Genomic DNA, 22,661 nt, shown 5'->3' with positions numbered 1-22,661 from the left:
AGGGCACCTTCTTCCACCACTGCTGAAGCCATTTACTCASCTTGGACTGAAGGACATCTCCCCCTGCCCTCCCAGGCCATGTCACTACAGCATGGGAATTGGTAGCTCAAGCTGTGGGCTGCATGAAGAGGACACCTGCCTGGCAGTCACATCCAGCCTGCATTCTTCCAGCACCATCACAGCAGGTTGGTTTCCCCAGGGGTCATTTACTTTCCCTTTCTTGTCTCTTCTATATCTCTGCAGCTAAGGAAGACCACAGCATTGTTCATATCTGTAACATGACCCATGTTTTACTACCAACTACGAATGACTTAATGGTCGGAGTTGTATGCGCGTAGCACCAAAGAATTTATCCTGTGTGGATCATTGTTCTCAGTATTGTGTAAATGCAGAGAAACTAGTTTGCACCCTCTTACTAGTCTATGGGGGCTAGAAAAAGGGTGAGAACAAAGAGGAACTATCCCCTTTTCCTAGATGTAGCAGAGGAATGATCTGATTTATCCATACTTACAGAGGGAGACTGTGGCAGACTTTCTACCTCTTTTCTACCTCCTTAGAAAGTAGCGGACAATTTCTTCCAAGAGCAGCAGTCAGTAATTTCTCCAAGGTCAATAGTCAGTTCAAACTAGACATTACAAATGCTCATTGGCATTTTAGAGGTGAACAGCAAATAAGTATTCACTGTTGAACAGATACCCTCCTCTCTTCCTTGTGTTAGATCTGCTTTCTTCTTACAGAAGAAGATAAAAGAAATAAGTATCGCTAAGTAGCTTCCATGAAGGCATGTGACATCACCCTGCCAGGGCTGCCTACCCTCTGGGCAGGACAGGGAGCCACTTTGGGTGAACATTGCAAAGCATCTTGCATGTGCCAGATTTTATTCTGGTAGGGTGGAATCACATGGGAAAAGATGTGTGAGGAGACAATGAAGGGGGATGCATGAAGGAGGAAGCCAAGTGGAACTGAGGAGCTGGGAGAGGGGAGGAAAATGCAGCAAGGAGGAGACATATCAGCCCTGGCCAGTGCTAATATCACTGTGCCAAGCCTTCATGTGACTCAGTCAATCCACCCTGGGCATGACATTTCTCTTGGTAAAATGTGTCCTCTCTTCAATTCCTCTGCTCTAATGCATGAATGCTTCCATTTCAAAAGGTGACATGATTATAAGGGATGCTAAAAATACACATGGGCTTTCGTTCCACTCCCCATCTCTGGTGAAACAGAATTTCCAGCTTTCGTGTTAACCAACAAACAGTGATTTAATCTGAAAGGCATTCTGGGGGACAAGAGCTCTCCTTTCTTTTCACTCTCTCCTCCCTTTATACAATACTAACAAGGCCCAAATTTACAGCCCAGCCTAACTCTCTGGATGACTGTCATTCTGTAATGGCTGTAATTCTTTGGATGCCAGGCAAAGGGAAGGGGTGCTGTTCCCTTGCCCATCTTTCAGTTTGTCAGCCCTTTTGCATGGTTAAAGGTCTAGGCCTGTAGTGCTCAGGTCTCCCATGCTGTTGGCCATCTTGCTACTCCGAGACCCTCACAGCCCTTTCTTTGTTAAGACTGAATTTTTAGCAAACACACAGTGCTGAGATTCATCATACTCCCAGCAATCCTGATGTTCCCCAGAAACATAAGATTCCCAGTGTATACACACAACAAAACACTGCCCAGGAGCCAGTGCACAGGCTGGGTAATTTGTCCATCTGGGGTAATACAGCTTGCAGATGCATAAATCTGGCACTCCAATACTCAGTCAGGACCTGAGATGAGCATCAAATCAATCTCTATTTCACACTCAAGTCAGCTCAGCATTTAAATACAGGAGTTTTTAGATAACAAAGAATTAATCTTAAAAATCTTAAACTTTTCTTGATCAAAATACTCAGTGTACTTGCAATTCTGCTAAAAAAAAAATCAGGCTATGGATGGCATCAAAAGCTGTTAGGCAGGGGCGCTCTTCAAACTGATGTGAAAGTATTTAATAAAAATCATAGTTTATTCATATAACATTAGGTCATTATAAAATTTCTTTAGCTTTACATTCTTTTACCCCACATCTGAACATTTTCTGCTATGGTTTGAAAGACATATAACAGTAGTAGGTTATGGTAATTCATGCTTGTGTGTAAGGTATTCAAAATAGAAGCTTTAATTGCAAGTTACAAATGCTATAAATGGCAGGCAATCAATCTCAGCAACAGAGGGTCAAAGGGAAGGGAAAACCAGCAACATGGTTATTTTTATCTAAAACCAGGACACATCAGACTGGTACAAGACTTCAGTTGTTAGAGGGAGAATTTTACCTCAAGTAACAGATTCTGCAAGCATTTCTGCATTAGGAGGATTAAGAAAATATAAGCATTTCTACTTAGGATCATTCTCAGTATCACAAAACTCAGATATTGACCTTGGCTTTCCTTCATTCTTTTGGAAGAAAATGCCCCTAATGCCTCTAATTTGTGCACACAAAATGCTAGAATTTATAGGAAGGCATTTCTTTAAATGAGCAGTCTAAAGTTTTCATTCTTGAAACTTTAGAAGAAGTTAATTGAATGGTTGAAGGCATTTTAACCACATCTTTTGTAGTCACCACCTTTTTGATTCACTTAAAACCAGACAGGTACTTACCTGCCTTTCAAGGTGGATGTTTTGTAGCTGTATGCAAGCCTCAAATAACTTCATAATGAAGTTAGATGAAGAGGACATATTTAAATACAAAAATAGTACAGTCATCTTATGATCTAGTTATTGATCAGAGATCATTTGAGTATAAAAGTTGTATTAATGGATAATGAATTACTCCTTTGGGAATGTGGAAGCCAGTTCTTTAGTAAACACAGAAACCTGAGTTACCTCTCCAGAAGAATTCAGAAAAGGGAAGAAGGCCTTCTGAATGACTGTTTAAGTTACAGAATATAGGAATTCATTACTTCTAAAAGATTATTTTAACTGAAAGACACTTTCATATGTGCTCGAACTAACTGAAGCAGATTTTCAGCTCCTAGGAAATTAAGTCACAGGTGGACTGAATATAAGAAAATGCTAAGAGAGATTTGAAAAGCTAGAAGGAGATTCTGCAGAGCTCCTGCTACAAGGCTGGGGCAGCCTGAATCCTCTCTGGACCTGTGAACAGACTGTATCTTCACAGTGAAGGAACCCTGCCTGGACCAACCCACAGAGCAGCTGAGCCAGTGAGGGACCAAGGGCAACGCTGTCTGGTGAATCCAGTCAGGCCCACAGTGCATAGGTATATTCCATTTTTGCAGAAACTTGATGAAATGAATGCTCTCCACGCACTGAGCAACCAGTGGTGTGCTGCCCTCCTGCCCCTAGCCTTACAGCTCCCTGCAGCACACTCACTGTGGTGCTCTCACCAGTTTCTTACCCCAGTCTGTTTGCAACAGTGCAGCAAGCAGTGCAAAGCAGCAGCTTTCCAGTTCAGCACTATTTACTGACACGAAGACATTCCCAGACTGTGATACCAGATTTGTAGGAAGTTGGCAAACATGGCCAGCAAACTAGGGTGATATTTTTCTAGTTCAGGTTCTAATGGGATAATGAAGTGTGATTTCAGGTACTAAAAGCTTCTGTTAAACATCACAGACCTGAGGCCATGTACTGGGGGGGGGAGGGGAAGAAGAAGCTATCCTTGGTAAACAGACAGATTTCAGTTGGATTGAAAATTCTCAGTGTCCATTCACTGATTTGTTTTAGGAAAGCTGTTCCAATGGCTTCTCTGCTATTATTGATTCAAATACTTTCACTAATTATTTGGAACATAGTTGAGATTTGTCCAGCTGCTAAGGTTATCCATGATTTACCAAACAAGATTCACCAACTGCTAAATGAAATTCTTCTGTTACTGAACCCATTGAATTACTTACACTGGAGTAGGGCTCACTGCCATGTATGAAACAAGGGCTTTGCTTCCCCTGAGGATAACCCAGCCCTCATGTCCGTTCAAAGCTCTCCAAAGAAAAATAAAGAAAGAGATTGCATCCAAAGTAACCAAGCTTTATTATTTATTTCTACCTTTTCCTTTTTTAGTAATGAAACATTCATCATTATTAATCATGATTGTTTTGATTGAATCTAATTGCAGCGTTCCCTAAAGCATAGCAACACTCCCTCCACCCCCATCCAACTGAAATAGAAAATCACATCCTGAAAATAGCCAGCAAGAGACAGTTATCAAGGCCTGGCCTCCCACAGCTTGTGTCATTAGACCAGACCGTTTTAAATCTTCAAGATAAAATCAGTTGGAAGACCAAGACTCTGAAAGACATTGCTGTCTTCCCACAAAAGCCAGCGAGGAGTTTACTGCAGAAGTATTCTCCTACATCCTTCCCTATGCCATGGGATGTAGAGCTGGCTGGTACTGCCCCTAAAGTGGTTTTGGAGCGCACTTTGCCAGCTCTCCTTAGGTGAAAGGTGAATTCACAACATCCTCCATGTAGCTTCTCTAGGAAGGCTAGCTGCAGAGACAAGTGTGGAGTTTTTAAGTGATTTCCCCCAGCACAAAGACTGGAAGATACCCTGTAATTACTGGGTTTGCTGTTGAAATGCTGGTGTGAAATTCTTTTATCTGAGTTATACAACAGGTTCCACTACATCATTTAGTGGTCCCTTCCAGGCATAATATATATGATTTCCTGTTCCATGAATGTCTGAGGGATTATTCAGGCAAAAGAAAGCTGTATCATGTAATTACACTGATGCAACTGCTCCATGTAATCCCAGAAAGCAAACCAGGGACCGCTCCAAGCAAATTTGCCAAAAAAAGATGCATAGCTCTGACCCAGATCTGCCAGAGGGGAACTCTTCATTTGGAAGTTTGACTGGCGCAGTTGCATCAGGATGAGAAGCAAACAGGGAAGGAAGGGGATATGCCACCTGCATTAGAGCATAGGACCTAATGTCCCTGTCACAGTCATGTGAACAGGTCATAGCTCAGGAAGGTGACATATGGAAAAATTCAGTGTCCCAACAAAATCCCAGTACAAGATAGCATCCAAGGACTTTTACCTGGGACATCAGAACCCTCCCACTGTTCTGACTGCCCCATCAAGTTTTTGTTTATTGTAGATTAACAGATCTGTGTATAAAAGTCTGGACTAGCTAAGGTCTTCAGGCACTCAGGCCTGGCTGATAACTATAGTGTCCCCTGAGGATACTGGGGTTTGGATTTAGGAAGCTTCCAACTATCAAAACTAGAAAAACATGGAAATATTATCACTGTACCATTCTAATGGCTTCCTTGTGTAAGAGATGGTGTGCCTGGTCCCAGAACCTCACCTGGGCATGGGTGCAAAGCTTTCAGAGGACTTACCTGTGTTGTCTTCTTCCAGAATTTTTGGTTTTCATATTTCACCTGAGCATGAAAAAAATTTAAAAAAGGAAAGAACTTGCTGCTATAAACAAAACATTCTCTTTGTTGGTCTTCAACAGAAAGAAATTGAGACCTCCAGCTGTACTAGATTTTTCTCCCACTATAGAAAGCAGAAGCCCATTTGCTTTCTGAAACAGAAGTCATTTAGGCCAATATGTATCAGCTGCACTTGCAAGGCTTGTTAAAGGTGACTTGACTTCTAAAAGCTGCAGGTCTCTTAAAAAGCAGGAATGACAGTAGTTACAGAGGTTAAAAAGCTAGCAGGTCACTGAGTCCAGCTTGCTGTCAGGGCTGGACAGAGTCCCCAGACAGAGGACATGTCAAGACAGTAAACTGATACCGTACTTGATCTTAGCCAAAAGGCCAAAAAGTGATAATGGGAAGGGGATTGAGGATAAAAGCGACTGGCAGCTGCCTCTATGCACTTTGCAGAAGAGACTCGAGGCAAACTTCCTTGGAATAATACCTAGAATTTATCAAGTTAGGCAGATGGCATTTGACTTGCTGTGCTTAATACATAATCCTGAAAGGTCTGTGCCCAGTTTTCTAGTGTAATAATAATGCTGTTTTGCATGTTACAAGAAACCTGAAGTAGCATCAATTGAAAAGTCTCACATGGTCAAATTGCTGACACACTGTTAATCCCCACCCTGCACACCAGATTATCTTCAATGGCAGAAAATATCTTTTTACTGCTCCCTGTTGACCTGGAGGAGACTTGGAGCTTCTGGTTCTGACTTTATTGCTCATGCAACATGTGCTCTGGCTGAAGTCTAAGTAAAACTTTACTTTTGAGGTAGGAAAGATGTATTGCATTAGCTTGTTTCATCCAGTAGGCAGGACTGCATTCAGTCTTGCCCAAGCAAATCTATACTATGACTTCCCCTTGTGCATATCACGGCTCCCCTCCTCAAAAAGATGACTTAAATATGTTACTTCTGCAGTAAGCAATGCTAGGACTGCAATTTACATCTAAATACCAGTGTGACAGAGTCAGATCTTTGCTGACCTTTGCAGTAATAATTTACTGAGATCATCTYTATTTAAGTTGTCAAGAAACTCAGCAGTTTTCAAGAGAAACAAGAGATAATAAATTAAAAAAAATATGGCAATATCACAGATGCTCTAACTTTCAGACTTTGATCAGATTCCATAATCCTTTCCCAGAGGGTCCAGGGAGAGAAGCCCAGGGACACTAGCAGCGGAGCACAGGCCCTCACTGTTTTTGCAAACACTGATCAGGATGGAATTAACATGACTTTCATCAGAAGGTTTTCTCTTAACTTCTGTGAAAACCAAGAGTGGATTTCCACAGACTTCATACTAAATGAAGAGACATCCTGGGATCCAGCTGACCCAATGATAGTCCTATAAAAGCTAAGTGATCCAAGCTCATCAACTTAGCACCTTCTAAGATCAGTGGATGGAAATAAGCAATGGAGCACAATTCAGTACCTGCCTTGGCAGACATCTGCCTTTGAATGGGGTGATCACCATCTGCATGGGCCTAGATGACAGCCTTTGTCCAGACACTTGATTTCTACAGAGCTACATGTACGCCTGCCAGAAAATGAATTCCACCTTCTTCTATACTAGCAAACCCACCCTCACAGTAGCTCTTCTGTGTAACCTGGGCAGGCAATCACTGCACAGAGATAGTTCCTGCTACGGCAACCATCCCCACTCCTTAGAGGTGCTCCCTCCAAGTCCCTGCCCTGGCAGGGCTGTGATTGCAAGGGGAGGTTATGCTACATCTCTCTGCTGTGTGTGCATAGACAGGGAAATGCAGTCTTTGGGGCTGTCAGTTCAGCAGCTTTTACTAGTTGTTAGACTTCATTTCAAAAAAGGAAACAGCATAAAACTTCTTTATATTTATAATATATATATACATACATATATATTTTTCTGTTATGTATAATCCATACCCTCTAAAGAACAGCTTAAACAGTCATATGGCAACACACAAGAGATCTCTAAAAGTATCACATATTTTCTAAATATCAGATTTCCTGCTACATCTCTTGGCACATAAAAAGCACAGAGAAGGAAATCCTTTGAGAGCATAAGAAACTACTCCAAGGACATAAGAACAGGGCACAGAAATATCTTCGTCCACTGCTGCAGGAATTCCTGGATCACAGTATTTCTGGCCAGACAACACAGAAGGTAACACCTGTTCTCCCACTGGTTTCTTGGCATTACCCAAACACACCAAAAGGGAGATGCAAAAAGAATGTATAGAATATGTGGCAGTTAAGGTGGATATTGTTTGCCAGCAGTAGAAGTTTTTAAAAAAATTTGAAGAAAATATCCTTGCGGGGAAAAGAAATTTTGCTGAGAATATTATCAAGTTAGTTGGGCTCTTGGGGTTAGTCTGAGGTAGTAATATGCAAATCTGGCTTCCCCAGGAAATCATACCTAAACTTTCCAGAGCATGTGTAGTTTAGAAAAATGGACCTGTCAGATAACATTGTACATCCATGTGTAGATTCAAGGGGCAAAGATGAACAATTTCTAATTTCTGTTGTGAAGAACTCATCACAAGGGTAAGAAATCTCGAAGAGAGGAAAGATAAGAGATAAAGGTCTGCTCTTCTTATTAGCCTTCAAAATCACTGATCAGGCAACTGGGTCTGTCTGTAGGAAGTTGAGGTTCCCATATGCAGCTTTTCCTTGCAGAAACCGAATAACCTGGGTTAGTCAGAAACTTCGTGTCAGTTACCAAGACAGGACACATTCTGTGCTGGTCATGGAAGATATATTAAAACAGTGTCCAAAGAAGTACTTAAGACAGATTTAAGTTTGGGGATATTTACAAAATACAAGTCTTTTTAGCTAAACTGAAATATACTGTGCATGTTCCCAGCTGTTCTTTTGCAATGAATGGCTTCGCTAAGTCAAGTTGCAAAACACTGTCATAATTCACTTTTAAACTTTCCAAAAAACCTCCATCTCAGTTCCAAGGTGAACTTTTAAAATTTGATCAAATTGCATTCAGTCATCTTGACTTATAGGATGACCAAAAAAAAAAAAAAAAGATTTTGCTGTTTATTATTCTAGCACAACCAATAAGGATGTTTGGGACTGCACAGGGAGCACACAGACCAAAAGGTCTGCTGTGAGAAATATGCAAGCTCAGACTTCTCTACTGAAAACATGTGCTTAACTTTAATCATCTGCAGTTCAGGCGGGGTGTTTGCAGGGCAAAAAATCATATGCAAGGAGGTGAATAGCCAAACATGCACCAAAACCTGGATGGATTATAGTCACTCCAGATATACATGAATAATACTGAAGTCCTTCTGTCTTTGTTTGCCAATTTCTTGCTAGGCAGGTAACTCAAAATCATGGAAAACCTAAACCTATTACTTAAACAGAAACAGTGCCTTTTTTAGACAAGAAAAAAATGTTGGGTTTCTACTTACTAAATTACAGCATATGAGAATGTTCTTTGAATATTTAAGATGAACTAGCCAGAAATAAAGATATTTTGTTGTATCAGTGAATGCAGGGAGAAAAAAGACTTGTTTTCAGAGGCAACTTCGTCAGTTTATGATGTAAAAGTTACAGTGTCATTAGCTGCAATAGCTAATGGAGTAGATCTCTTCTTATGATTTATTGAGTAACAAAATGCTGTGTATGTTGTAAGCATGCAACTTACAAATACATGCATGCACATCTACTGGAGAAAGCAATGTACTTGTATACACAGCAACAGAAGTGGGTAAATAACCACTAGACGAATGTTAATGATACAGGTTCACAAATTGACTAATGAATTGATCGGTACAGCTGATAAGGATTTTTTACAATAAATTTTTTTGAATCCAGTTGATTGACACTTTCCAATCTGTTCATCAAGAAGGATCTATTTTGATAAATTACTCTTATTGAGAATGTTTTGGAGAAAAGTTCTGGAAACTGTTGAAACATTCTGTTTTGACAGTTTCTAAGTGAAAAATGTGCTTTTAAGATCACTGGTGGTTTTTCATTTCCAAAGTCAAGCTACCTGAGGAAAAAGAATCAAGAATGGAAAACATGAAAAGCAAAATCAAACATCTCAGTTCACCCAAATTAAAACATTTCTGAAACCACTAGCTTGCAAAATATTCTATTTGACTTTTCATTCTGATTTGGGACAACAGTAGTTTTTGAGCACAAAAATGTTTTCTGAGATGGAAACATATTTTCCTTCCCACTCTATCCAGAGGGAGCAGTCAGAAAGAACAATTTGTTTTCCATTACTATTTTTGTCCCTAAACTTTTTCCTTTCCACTTCTTTTTCCTTTCCCTTATTTCCTTTCTTTTTACTTTCATTTTCCTTCCTTTTCCTTCTTAAAATGCCCCAGGTATTGCAAAACAGAGAAGAAAGTTGAGACTAGAACTCAAGATTCTTTGGTCTTGCTCTCCTCTTTTCATCCCTTTATTTGCAAGAAGTATGAAAAGAGCTATATTAAGCTGAAATCTTATTCTGCTGTCCTCTGTTCAACAAAAGATAGTCCACTAAAGCCACTAAATCACAGATAACATTTTTCTGGGAAACGTTATTAGCAACTGACACCTAGTGATGGATGAAGATCTCATCTTTTAAAGAAAAAAGTACATTTAATTTCCTTTGTACATAGAACAGAGAGCACAGCATTGTGTATTAAGAGATAATAAGAAATCCAGTGTATGCTGGGTGCCATACATAAGGAAATATAACACTGGGTCTGTGTTTCTGAGCTTGCATTTTACAGGACATCTTCAAATTAATTTAGAAGCCACTATTCTTCAGCTCTCAGTAGACAATGAACTCTAAAAAAAAAGAGGGGGACACTTTACAGTCAGCTTCATTTGGACTGAGGAGCTCAGGAATTGAACTATCACTTTTTAGGAAAAGTGTAAGAAAGGGGACCAAGAAGGGAATGGAGTTACAGGGCACACAGTTGGGTTTCCTCTGTTATTTTTCCTGGGGTTAAGAAGTACTCTTGGGAGCCACTGGGTCTCCCTGAGGTTGAATACCATAATGGATTTGGTACTGAACCAGCACAATGGAGTTGGTATTGAACAGCAAAGATCGCATCAACTACCATCAAGTTTCTCATTCATATTTTACAGTCAAAGTGCAGGAGATTGGGAGATCACTTATCTGCACCATTAGTATACAGGTATGGAAGAACAAGGCTATAATTTTTGCATGTTGCTGTCCTTTTAACACTAAAAAGTCTGTAGAGACTGTTCCACTTTGTTGTTAGAAGTGGGGTCATTGCTCTCCCATACAGAAAGTTTTATTAGTGTTTATTTTGTGATCACTGAAATAAGAGCTACTCAGTCTAAGACAATTTGCTTTTTTTTCTGGGCAGCAACAGATGCGATTCTATGGATAGTTTCTTGATACAAAAAACTTACCCTTCATTTTGCAGACTGACTTTGCAAAGCTGAAGACCCTAATTCTCCAAAGAGCAAAAATGCTCAGAACAGGAGAAAATTAACATAAATTAAAAGCAAATTCTTTGTTATAATGATTTACATCAGATACAAATTTAGTCCTATCCTCTCTCCAAAATGGTCTGGGCTCTTTGCCTTGCTAATGGAATTAGTAGAAAGAAAGAAGAGATTACAAGTAGTATTTCTAAAAGCAATAGCTTGAGCTGGTATGTTTTTTAAAACAAGAATAGAGAAGACAAAGAGCTGACTCACTGGACCTATGATATATGGAAGAAGTGCAGGACGTTGAAGGTTTCTGATCAAAACTAGAAATATTCCTACTACAACCCATCCCTACCTACCTCCACTCCAAACCATAATTTAAGAAACAACCAGGGACCTGGCCTTATTGTCATATTTCAAGAGACATGTTAAATTAAATATGGTAATTTTTCCCTGAGCTGAAGCACACCAAGCCAGACTCCAAAAACGCTGGGTGAAGGAGCATAAATTTCCTGTACAGAAGCACTAGCAATTACTACTCAGTACTCCCCTATTTCTTGTTTTCTTTTTCTCCAATGACATGTGACTATGATACATATTCTAGTTTTCTTCTCACATTTGCAAAGTATATCTGTATTTTACATGTCCTTTTTTGCAGCACTAACAGCTGCTGCTTTGGTTGAATTTAATTTTAACACACCTCCCAAGCAGGATGGAGATGGCAAGCATGAAACTTTAATTACTTGTCTGTGGAAAATAAGACTTTAACTGTGCATGTTCAACAAGAAAATACAGTTGGTCTGATTCCAGTGGTATGAAAGACTGCTTTGGCCTCCTGAGGTGAGGAAAAGTTTAAGAAAAACATCTGTATGGAGTTTTTGTTTCTAAGTCTAGAGACTATTTGTACATTGGGTGAGTTTGACTGCAACTCCTTGTAGGTAAAGAAGGTCTAACGCTGAGCAAATACCTTCCTTTGAGTCTTAACTTCTAGTTTAAAATATAGTGGTAATTTTTTGCAAACCCTACCCAATGAAGGATGGCAATAAATTTTCCATTGAAAACACTGACAAAAAGTGGCCTTTTGAAAAAAAAAGAGTTAATGGAAAATTCTGTGACCATCTTCATGTTTTTCCTAAGGCTTTTGATCATTTCCTTCTTTTCTCTTTTCTTTCTTTCAAATTTTTCCAGTGGAGATAAGAAAAGGAGTTAGTAGCAGAGGATATTTAGGCTTTCCTGTTTCTTACAGAAAGAAAACACTCTGGAAAATACAAGAAATGAAAATGAAATTTGCCCTTAACTTATGCTGGAAATTCAAATGCAGCAACTTAGAGTAAATGAAAGATCACTGAGAAATACAAAAGACCGTGTAGTTATTACAGAAGGTGAAATCTACTGTTTAAATCCCACTTATGCACAGGTACATATAGTTCAGCAAGAAGTGTTCATACAAAAAATCCAAATGAGCAGTAACATTTAAATCCCTCCAAGTTGCTTCTTCTATGTGAAGAAATAGGTTTCTCTTGATCTAAGGACTCAGCATTGTGGCTACATATCCTTGCACTCCCATTAGTGTTATCAAACCTGTCTTTGTGGGATTGCTTACCAGCTGATGATGGGATATATATCAGAAGCTTCTCAGAAGTTTCTCCATTCTCCATTCTGGTCTAAAAATTTCATCATTCCTCTCTCACTGCACCACAGTCTACCTTTTTTTGGGTAGCTGGAGCCATTTTCAAGACCTTGGAGGATCCCTATTGGCAAGATTGTTCTCTGCATCTTGATTCTAAGTTTTATATACCCAGCTACTCATCCAGCTGTATTTAGGAGCTTTGAAACTCAACTGCTATGCTACTGAGCAGGTTTTGGAAGCCTTTTCAGATCACAGTAGCTTTAGCTAAATTTCTTCTTCATCTGTGCTACAGCTGAAGTAAGATATTGAGCATTTTCTCCTTTCGGTCATTCATGAGTCTGAAAATTTGAAGCACTATAGGACAAACAAACTCAATTAGCAGGAGCTACAGGGCAGATCTCATGCAAGGAGCTGGTTTCCATTTTGGGCTGCAGAAGCAGAGGCTGCAGAGAGCAGAGGCTGGGAACCCTCCAGATGGATACCCACTGGCAGTATACTGAGCTCTCCCCATCCTTGGAGGCAGGTGCCCCCAATTCCCACATAAACAGCTACACTTCTATGCCCTACTTGTTTTCTTGTTATGGAAGACCCCAGGGACCAGCCTTGCCATAGCTTCTCTGAAAGATAAACTTTCTCCTTTAGCACTGTCAAAACAYGGATTTTAAAACTGATTTTTTAGTCCCTATACCCAGATAGACCTAGCCAGACTTCCTTCTGTCTTCTACTTTTAATTTCAACAACACCGAGCAGAAGAGCATGGCTTCTTCAGTCCTCTCCCTTTACCCCTTTAATACTTCACACCTCTCACTAAAGCCTTGTTTCCATTCCCCTCAGACTGGTATGTCACTTACCAAAGTGGACGATAAAATGTCAATCAGCGACTCAGACTGACAATTGTAATTCATTACCTCTGACCTCCCAGCCACAGGTCCTGCAAATCATCCAGAACACTCTCTCGAGGCTCTTAATTGCTTTCCTTTGTTCGATCTTTCTATTTCCCTCTTATCTTTTTGCTGGCTGCCGATGAGCTTCCATACTGACTTCATAGTGTGGCCACGTAACTGTGTTTAGGCTGATACTATTGAAACTTCCCAGCTTGATTTTAAATTTCACGTAGTGATTTTTTTTTTTTTAAATGACAATTCAGGAATTTAACAGGGTTGCCCACAAGTGCCTTAGAAGTAATCAGAAGTGCTATAACAGGGCTTTCAAAAGGATAGTTCAGATAAGCAGCCAAACTAAGAACAAGTCGTGAACCACTTGAAGTTTGCCTCTCTCCCCAGTGGCATGAACAACAATTCTCCATATTTCTGAAGTGCCTTCTACTTGAGGATGGATGAGAACTTAAAAAGACCTTAATTAACTCTCTCAAGACCCCTTCTATAAGCATTATTTCCAATTCTGTGGCTAAGAAAAGCACAGCATAAAAGTTAAGTAGCTGTTCAAGTGCAGGACAAGAGAAACTGCTGAAACAACTCTCCCCATTTTATCAAGTGCACAACCTCTGTACCTGCCAAAAGTTGTTGCTGTTCTTCTTAAATTATAAATGAGTCAACAGCATAAGAAAAAGGTGTACAAGAAAAAGGAAAGAAAAAATTTTTCAATCGACTGTCAATAAATAGTCTCATTGTGGGGTATCTCTCCATGGGGGAGTTGAAGAGACGGTGCAAGCTGAATAGATCTCCATTGCATATCAGAGATGCTAAGATAATTTCATCACTTTCCAGAGATACCATTTCAAAGGTAGTTACAAATATGCCCTCAGAAACTACAGGAAGTTTAGCACCGGGTTTTAGAAGGGAAGCCACTAACAGCTGCATGGATTTTTTTCATGCAAAAAAAAGGGGGGGGGATAGAGAGGGACCCACAACCAGCAGGCAAGCAATGAAAAAATATCAAAGGGCAAAACTGGGTCCTAAGTTGCTACAGAAAAAATGCTTTTCATAGAACTAATTATTTACATCCACATACTAAGATTGTTGAAATAAGATGACMATCCCCAAAATAGTCTTTGAAGGATATCAAATTACTAAAATACAGAAGTTAGTTCAGTGAGTGTTTTGTTCATCAAGAAAAGTGATAACCATCAGGGCTTCACAAAAGAGAAACAGGCAAAAACATCTTTGCTTCTTCCCCTGCGGAGAGGGGTGATTTTGACCACAGACATTGTTTCTAAARAGCTGTGTGTTTACTTCAGGGGCAGTGTTGGTCCACATTATGAACCGATGTTGCAAGACAGGGAGCTAATCATGCCTTTCTGTATAAAAAGTAATGGCAACTTCCCTTATCCTTTAATCAATGCTGGGAAAAGGAAGATGTGTATCCTTTGAGAAAGAAATAATGAATTTGCTGAATTCACACAAAATGGGTGTATGCTAGGTAGTTCAAAGAAACACTTCCAGCGGTCCAGCTTACCTTAACAGTAGCAGTGATACTGGCATCAGTGAGAGCCCTAATTCAGAGAAGACTCTGCCAGTGTAGTTAATGCATTAATGTCATTTGAGCAATCACCATGCTGCTGCCAGTGGCACTGCACCAAAATTTGAAATTTCTAGAGTTGAAAAGATGCTTAGCAAGGTACGTAGTTTTAATTGATCCTTATTTGTCCTATTTTATATGCTATTTGCTTGAGAATGTTGTTTTATCTTTTAAGCAAAAAGGAATAATAAACTAATGAAACCCACTCCCCTCTTCTCTAGTTCTAGCACAGCTTAATGCCTCCATATTCTAATTTTTCAATTGTTTCATTATAGCATTTTTGGTTACATTGCTGCTGTATTGTTTCTCTAGTTCCTCTCCAGAGAACAGTCCTGAATGTTATCATGGCTTCCTCTAACAGAAAATATTTAGCACAGAAAGCCAGAAATAAAAAGCCAAAGATTACAGAAGAATTCATCAAAAGGCAAAAAAGCTCTATGCATGTGTACAAATATATACGTAACAATACATATAGAAATATGTATAATAACAATACGTAAATAATACGTAAAGAAAGCTTTGCCACTAAATAGTGGGTCAAGAAGATGCTGATACTGTACTTGCTCACACAAAAACAGCACAGCTTTTACTGAGAAAGAATTCTTCCAAATCAAACTGAGAAGTTCCACTGCAAACATCCCTGCCTGCACCAGGGTATCAATAAACTAATTACAGAAGTCTGACCATGGCTAAACAAATGTTATTTAAACAATTACCAGCTGACACTCTACATAGGCTTGTGTATAGGCAAGTTCCTGGAATCAAAACACCAGACCATTATTTAGCCAAAAATGGGCTGTTCCTGAACAGCTCATACGCCTGTGGAGTCCCTTCTAAGCTTAAGAGCCTGAAGTCATGCAGGAGCTCTCTGAAGCAGCATTTATCTGGTCACACACATCTAGATGACAGCACTGTTATTCTCATTAGGGTGACAACTTGTGGTACTGACAAGCTGATTCTTGAGATGTCATTCCTTGCTGAGGCATCTTAGTTTTGAACAATAGCTGTCAAAAAACAGTGGGAAAGGAAGACTGATAATTTCAGTGGAATAATCAGCTATTTTTTAATTGAGAATTCATATACATAGCCTGTGGAGCTCTGTGCAAATGGATGCAAAGAACTTCATATAATATAGTGTCTTTATGATCAATCTCCCAGTTAATCTGTGTATACATTGGCATGGATTGCTCAGTGCAGATTCCTCTTCCCCCCTCCCATGCCTGTTCCTGACACTGGATTAAAAAATAAGATAGTCCAGCCTGAGACATGATTTTCCAGAGGCACCAAAGGAGGCTTGCTCAGTCACTCTGTCTTCAGACGGCCAGACTCCCGCCGTTGCTTCTGAACAGTCCTGGAATCTTCCCACAGACGGGGTCCTCTGATATTTTCCCAGTTATCCAAGTCAGACTTTTCCAGTTTCTGCAGATAAATAGCAAAAACATCAGTGTCAGCTTGAGTGTCCCATGATTTAATCATGCATTATTTTAATTTGCTTCTTTTTGCACAAGAAATTCAGTATCACCACTGGGCTGATTAACTTTCACCCACCCCGAATGAGAAGTTCAATAACAAGGAGAAAAAAATGGGGATGTTAGCCAGATAGCTGAATAAATGCCTAAGGTGGGCATTACTGTAACTGCCTATCCACAGATAAGGAACACGTAAAACAGGAAGCACTGAAGCACCTGAACATGACTGGAAAGTATTTTGCATTCACTCTCTCTTTCTTTTTTCACCTTGTTTTCCAGATCAGCTTTTCAACTGCAACTCTGCCTGGTACCAAGGTAGAAGGAGTGATAAGCATTGGTATAGCTTAACCAGAAGATTAGAAGTTAGTGACCTGAAGTATTCTGCCTGCACAGATGAAAGGCATCCTGGAAAGGAAAAACTGCCTAGCACTAAGAGAGTCGGTAACAGCACAGTCTCCTTCAACACACACTGTTTTAACTTGAGAGAGGTATACAATGCTTTCTGCTGCCTAGTTTCATAGGGCACCCAACCATCATAGATAGATCTCTCATTAAGACACACATGGGATATGCTAACTGCTCAAACTGTCTGATACTTAAAAACTATCTAAATTTTAATTACCTTCTTGCCTATTCTCATCATCCTCCCTCCAAAGTACCAATGATTGCGCTCTTTATCCAGCCTTAGAGGTGCAAAAAAAGAGGAGGAACAGGTACTCTCCTGACCTCACCTACAAAATGCTGCTGTCAAAGAAGATAAATGTACACTATGATTCTCCAAAAAGTATGTCTGAAGAAACACCCAGAACAGGTTAGTTAGCATAGCAGACATCACTATAGCTATAGAGGATTCAGACAGATTTTACTGCAATTTCTTAAAGCTGTACAGTTCCCATTCCAGATCAAAAAAATAATAAATAAGCAAAAGCAAAACAAGATAATCCACATCTTGTGCACATTAAGTCTTACTTTAATTCAGATTCACTGAAACATGATATGAGTGAACTGCTGAACTTACTTTCATTTAAGAGCAGCAGAGAAGGACAAAGGCAGTTTTCCATCCCAAATCTAGGTCCTGATGGTCACTATTATTTTCCTTTTTCCTGGAGATGACACACTCTGGACTAAGTTCCATAGTTATTTGAGCAGGTGCTTCTCCCACTTGGTATAGGATGACTTCTATTTTCTTGCACAATAGCTATATCTGAGCTAGTCGGACTGTGAAGACAGGACTAGCAGAGATATAGAAGCCTCTTTTCCCACCAGGCACAGACCTCACATCTCTTTGTACCAACCTGAAGAATGTAACTTTACATTAGGCACAACAGGACTTTGCCCACAGGAGACTGATGAGGGGGGCTGCACCACTGTTCTAATTAGGGGCATTCTAAGTCCTACTGAAGAGGACAATATTGTGTATTATTAATGATATGTACTGTAGTGGGATTTAAACCCCTGATTAGGGGGTGATTAGGGCCTCATCTCAGAAAATGTCATAAAAACACACCAGAAGATGCTTAACCCTGCCCTGAGCCTGCAGTCTACTATCAATCATCCAAACAAATGACAAATTGAGGAACTGAGGGACTTGAAAAATAGTTGCAGAATAATTCAGCAGCTAAAATAGAACAGGCTTGGTACTATTAGTTCATGCTATGTAAAACTTTTCTGCCACTTCTATAACCAGAGGAAATTGCAATAAGGTTAGTCAGATATCAAAAGAAATTAGGCAACATTGAGCAGAAGATACATGAGAACACATGCGCAAACACAGCAGACTTTCACAAGGTAGGAGCAGCTGAATTTTCCATACAGTGGAGTTGGCACAAGTATTTCTGAAGAACTGTCTTTGCTACTTTATACATCTTATGATTAGCTGGTCCTTCATTTCAACTGGAAGGGATCTAAACTGGCAGAGAAGGAGGGGGAAGGACAGTGTTTAGGGAAAGCACACATCATCCTATGCATCAGCGACTACCCACTCCGATTGCAAATTCAGAATTCAAAGGGAAACTTCAAGGAAACTACACTGAAAGTAACCTTGTGCTTTAACAGAAGGAAAGCATCCTGTTTTTATTAAACACAGAGGCACCATGCAGCTTGTGAGGTTCTAAACTTTTATCTTCCCATAACTGCTCAGCTCTCAAAGCCTGAAAAATAAGCAACATTTAAAATGTATACAACCAAACTTGTAGTATCCAAAGACACTACCTAAAGGAGTCTATCAAAAGAGAGATGCATAGTGGGGATCGTTACCAAAAGGTCATAGTGATCTGTGTACCTCACAAAGGCTTTTCAGAGATCTTTCTAAGACAAGGTTTGTTCAAAACAGGAAATATTTCAAAACTCTACAATCGAAAGAAACTAACACAAGATACAAAAGTTTGTCAGGTTCAAACAGAAATGCATAAAGGTTCCTGGAGAAGGCACCCTGACACACTGACAGAACTACACCACCAAGGGGTATGCAGAGGAAATGGAATTGCTGCAAACTCCAGAACAGATGAGATCTACTGACAGAGTTAGTTTTTGTCAATTAAAAAATAAAGAATTAAAGATTCTACTGAATACACAGAGGTATTGTATTTTTTTTATTCACAGTATATTTATACAGATCATTTACATTTTTTGACATCTGTAGAGACTGTGTTTGATAACTTGCTGCAAAAATTTTGTAGTTCAGATGGGACAGATAACTGTCCAGTCATCAGAAGGCAGAATCATCAGACAATCAGATTTCCTAAAAATGATGCTGTCAAATTTTTGAAAGAAAAGAGGACTTCTGTTGCATTCAGATAAACTTAAGAAGGAAAATCACTGGCTAAAGAGGACCTGAAAATTCCAGTTCTTCAATGCTTTTGTCTACTTTGTATTTATTTTCATGTGTATCCACCTCACATATAACTAAACAAAATCTAACCTTTCCACTTAGTCACCATGATATAAATCCTTAAAACAGTGTAACTCCAGGATGAACGATTATATTAGATGTAGACCAAAACCTAAGTATGTGGCCACATTTTTAAGTAATCTCAGCCCTGAGAATAAGGCCAGGCTGATCATCCTGAAAAGGGCTATTTTCTTTCCCTCCACTGAGTAGGTACAGCACAGGCAGAAAAGTTACAAAGTTCCTTCAGATTGCCGAAACTGTTTTATACAGTAAGAATTCAGGTGAGAAGCTAGTACTGTCCCCAGATTAAGTCAACCTCTTTCATTTTAACTGAGAGTGCCTATTTTTTTATTTATTTTTTAATGCCACATGGACTGAGCCCACCTAATTTCACAGAGACATCACATAATGATGGTAAACTACTTTCAGCTTCTACTAAACTGAAATCCATACAAACTGGCAGTCTTACAAGTGAAAAGCTTTGTCTCACGGTTCAAATGTACTAAATAGTCAATCATTGGAGACTACAAAGAAATGTAATCAGATCAGACCAGCACCACTTTTCCTGCTTGTCTCAAATAACCCAAAGGATATTGCAAATTAGCTTTTTAAAGTAAGATCAGTGAAGTCCATTAAACCTACTGATTCACTTCCTAAATCAGCTAAACTGCCTCTTAAAAGTACTGGACTGACAGAAGCTGTAACTCCAAGAAAAAACTGTGGCTATGTAGACAGGCACAGAGAACAAAAAAGAATATTCAGCTGTTCACCACACACTTGACTATGTTAAGATTTTTGTTAAACAGCTTGCCTGGCACAAAGGGACCCATAAGGTGTGGACAGACCTTTGCTTCTATATTGCTGGTTCAAATACATAGTTTGATGGTAGGTAAAAATCATAAACCTCTGTCAGCCTTAAAATTTTTTTTTACTGAGTCCTACTCTTGCAGGATAAGTATTCATTTTGCAATGAACAAATTGAAATCTGCTGAAATTAATTTAAAGCTATTGGTGCTTGAACTGAGTTAATTCAAGGTAGTTGCTTGCAAAAATTTTTGGCTTTAGTCTCTCTGTTTCCTATCTGTGGAAGGGGGATAAGACAATCCTGTTTACTTCATGGTTTGATGCAATAAATTCAGTGATGAGCACCACTGGAAGAAATTACTCTAATTCGAAAGAAACCAATATTTCCCATTATTATGATAAGCATGCTCATTTGCAGATAAAACATTAGCTAGGGAAGAATGTCTTCAGGGCTGAAAGATGCAGTGAAAGAAGTGCATCAAAACAGTCTGTACTTGCAAGAGTGTCTAAATAGGTTCAAGACCATAAAAGATACATTGAAGAATTCTATTATGACATGAAGATGCAGAGATGCAGAATTAAGAATTTGCTGTATGACTGAATGTCTTCACTTTGTCATCACACTGATCAAGCCTTACTGGGTTTTGTGCAACTCTTTCCCAGAGCCACCACTCTGATGTCTCAGTTTCTTAATAAAACTTTGCTGCTACACACTTTTTTTAGAATGTGACATAATTTTATATTTAGTTATCTGTGATAAGTCTACATCAAATTTAAAAAGTACTTTTTTCCAACTAGAGAATATTTAGTTTTTGTGTTATTAATATACATGCAAGTCAGTATATATTTATACATATGCAAGTTAGGATAGAGAATGCTACAGATAAGATTTTTTGTTCAACAAGGAAAGAAATGGTCTTTTGCATGTAAGCATCTAGAGATCTTTCTTTTCAGTTCTGCCAGAGTCTGGCAAAAATTGTAATGATGATAACAACTTTCGTCACTAACTACTGTGGTACCCGCATATCACTTTCAGTGCGATCTCATTCACCTATGGTACAACTAATTAACCTAATCTGTAGTGGACCTGTTTAAGAGACTTTTCCCCAATAGGTTACTTTTCCCCTTAGTTATGCCAATTCAGCACTATGTGGGGCTGTGCTCCAGGTCAGAAAAATAAACTGCATTAGGAAAACAAATATGTACTATTTATGAATTAACCCTATTTAAGCACAAAACTAGGCAAAACACCTCACGCAGGTCAAGGAATCATAAGGAAGAGAGAAAATGGAAATGTATTCAACTGGCTATGTTGTCAAAAGATTTGTATCATAGAACTGCACCACCAATTTGGGCTTGTCACATTTGTCATGACAAGCAGTTTCCCATCTTAAAATGAGGAACATCAAAATGAGGAACAATCCACACAAATCCTGAGATAAGCCAGTGCCATTTATGCATTACACCTGTATACCACTCAAGAGGGACTTCTTGGTTCAAAGGATTCAGAAGTTCTACAGGTAAAGTCAAGAGAACTCATAAATTGCATGTGCCATTTACTTTCAGCTTATCTTTTTCCTTGAGCAAAATTGAAATTCTGCAACATTCTATATATAAAGTATAGCAAAACACAACATTATACCTTCAAGATCAGACACTCAAAATTCATCAAATTCCATTTTTAATTAAGCAATGAAGTGCATGTGGGAAAGTTTCTGTTTCTGTATTATATGGAAGTCTCATTAAGCTCTGGTTTATGTGCCTCATAAAGAGAAGTGCTGGTCTTTGTTGTAAGGGTGTATCCCTGAATTTACAGCTTGAGTGACCTAACCAAGTAAATGGGAGCAAGGAACTTCCCAGCTTTGAGTGCTCGATCTTGTCAACTTCATATCAAACCTTTTAAAGGTACCTCTAGTCACTGCAGCAGACCCCTCTAGAAAAGGAGCTGCCAGAGACAGATTTGGGGGATGTTTGCAGGCTCTTTTTCAACTATATACAGTTGAGCTTGGCTAAATGGGGCATGAGATCTTTTACTGTGTATAAGTGCAATAGGATTAACAAACAACACCTGAAAACTCCTCCAGTTCTATGGCTGGGAGGAAGAGGTCAGTATGGATTTACACATTCATCCCTGTCCAGAGCCCCCAAAAGCCTGCTGAATTCTTCAGGCTGACAACACAGACAAGGTTTGTTTCAAACATCTTTCTTGGACTATGAACACTTTGTAGCATGAACAAATTTTTCACTTTTTGTGTATAATGCTATAAAACTATGTTTTTGGCTGGATGTTAACAGAACAACTTCAAACCTTTCAGCCATAAATACCTTTTTCAGTGATGTCAATGGCTACTTTTTGACTTGTGTTGTTGGGCAAATTTCTGGCATAAAAACAAATTAAACCCTCCCATTTCTTTTCTGTGGCTAACATTCCCTGTCCACTTGATAAGAACAGTAATATGGGTGTCAGTCCCCCATTATATTGCTAACTGTCATAACACTGCTTCTCAGCAATACTGCTCAGTATACACTAAGCAAATCAGTGTAACTTGCAAATAAATTCTGCCTTTCATTCTATCAGAACCAACAGGTC

At 39.2% G+C, this 22,661-nt stretch overlaps 1 protein-coding gene across 1 annotated transcript in view; it reads right to left on the bottom strand.

Moving 5' to 3' along the window:
- Positions 1 to 15,946: 15,946 nt before the first annotated feature.
- The window catches only part of LOC112963687 (cytochrome c oxidase assembly protein COX16 homolog, mitochondrial), a 47,298-nt gene continuing 40,583 nt past the window's right edge, over positions 15,947 to 22,661 (bottom strand). Inside the window, exon 4 of the mRNA XM_026060998.1 lies at positions 15,947 to 16,327. Within this exon, the coding sequence (XP_025916783.1) occupies positions 16,211 to 16,327 (117 nt within the window). The 3' untranslated portion in view covers positions 15,947 to 16,210. The remainder of the gene's footprint in view (positions 16,328 to 22,661) is intronic.

Source organism: Apteryx rowi, unplaced genomic scaffold (assembly GCF_003343035.1).
Source record: "Apteryx rowi isolate R43461 unplaced genomic scaffold, aptRow1 scaffold_173, whole genome shotgun sequence".
NCBI lineage: Eukaryota > Metazoa > Chordata > Aves > Apterygiformes > Apterygidae > Apteryx > Apteryx rowi.
The sequence above is the reverse complement of the archived record's forward strand: the minus strand, read 5'-3'. Positions and strand labels throughout refer to the sequence as shown.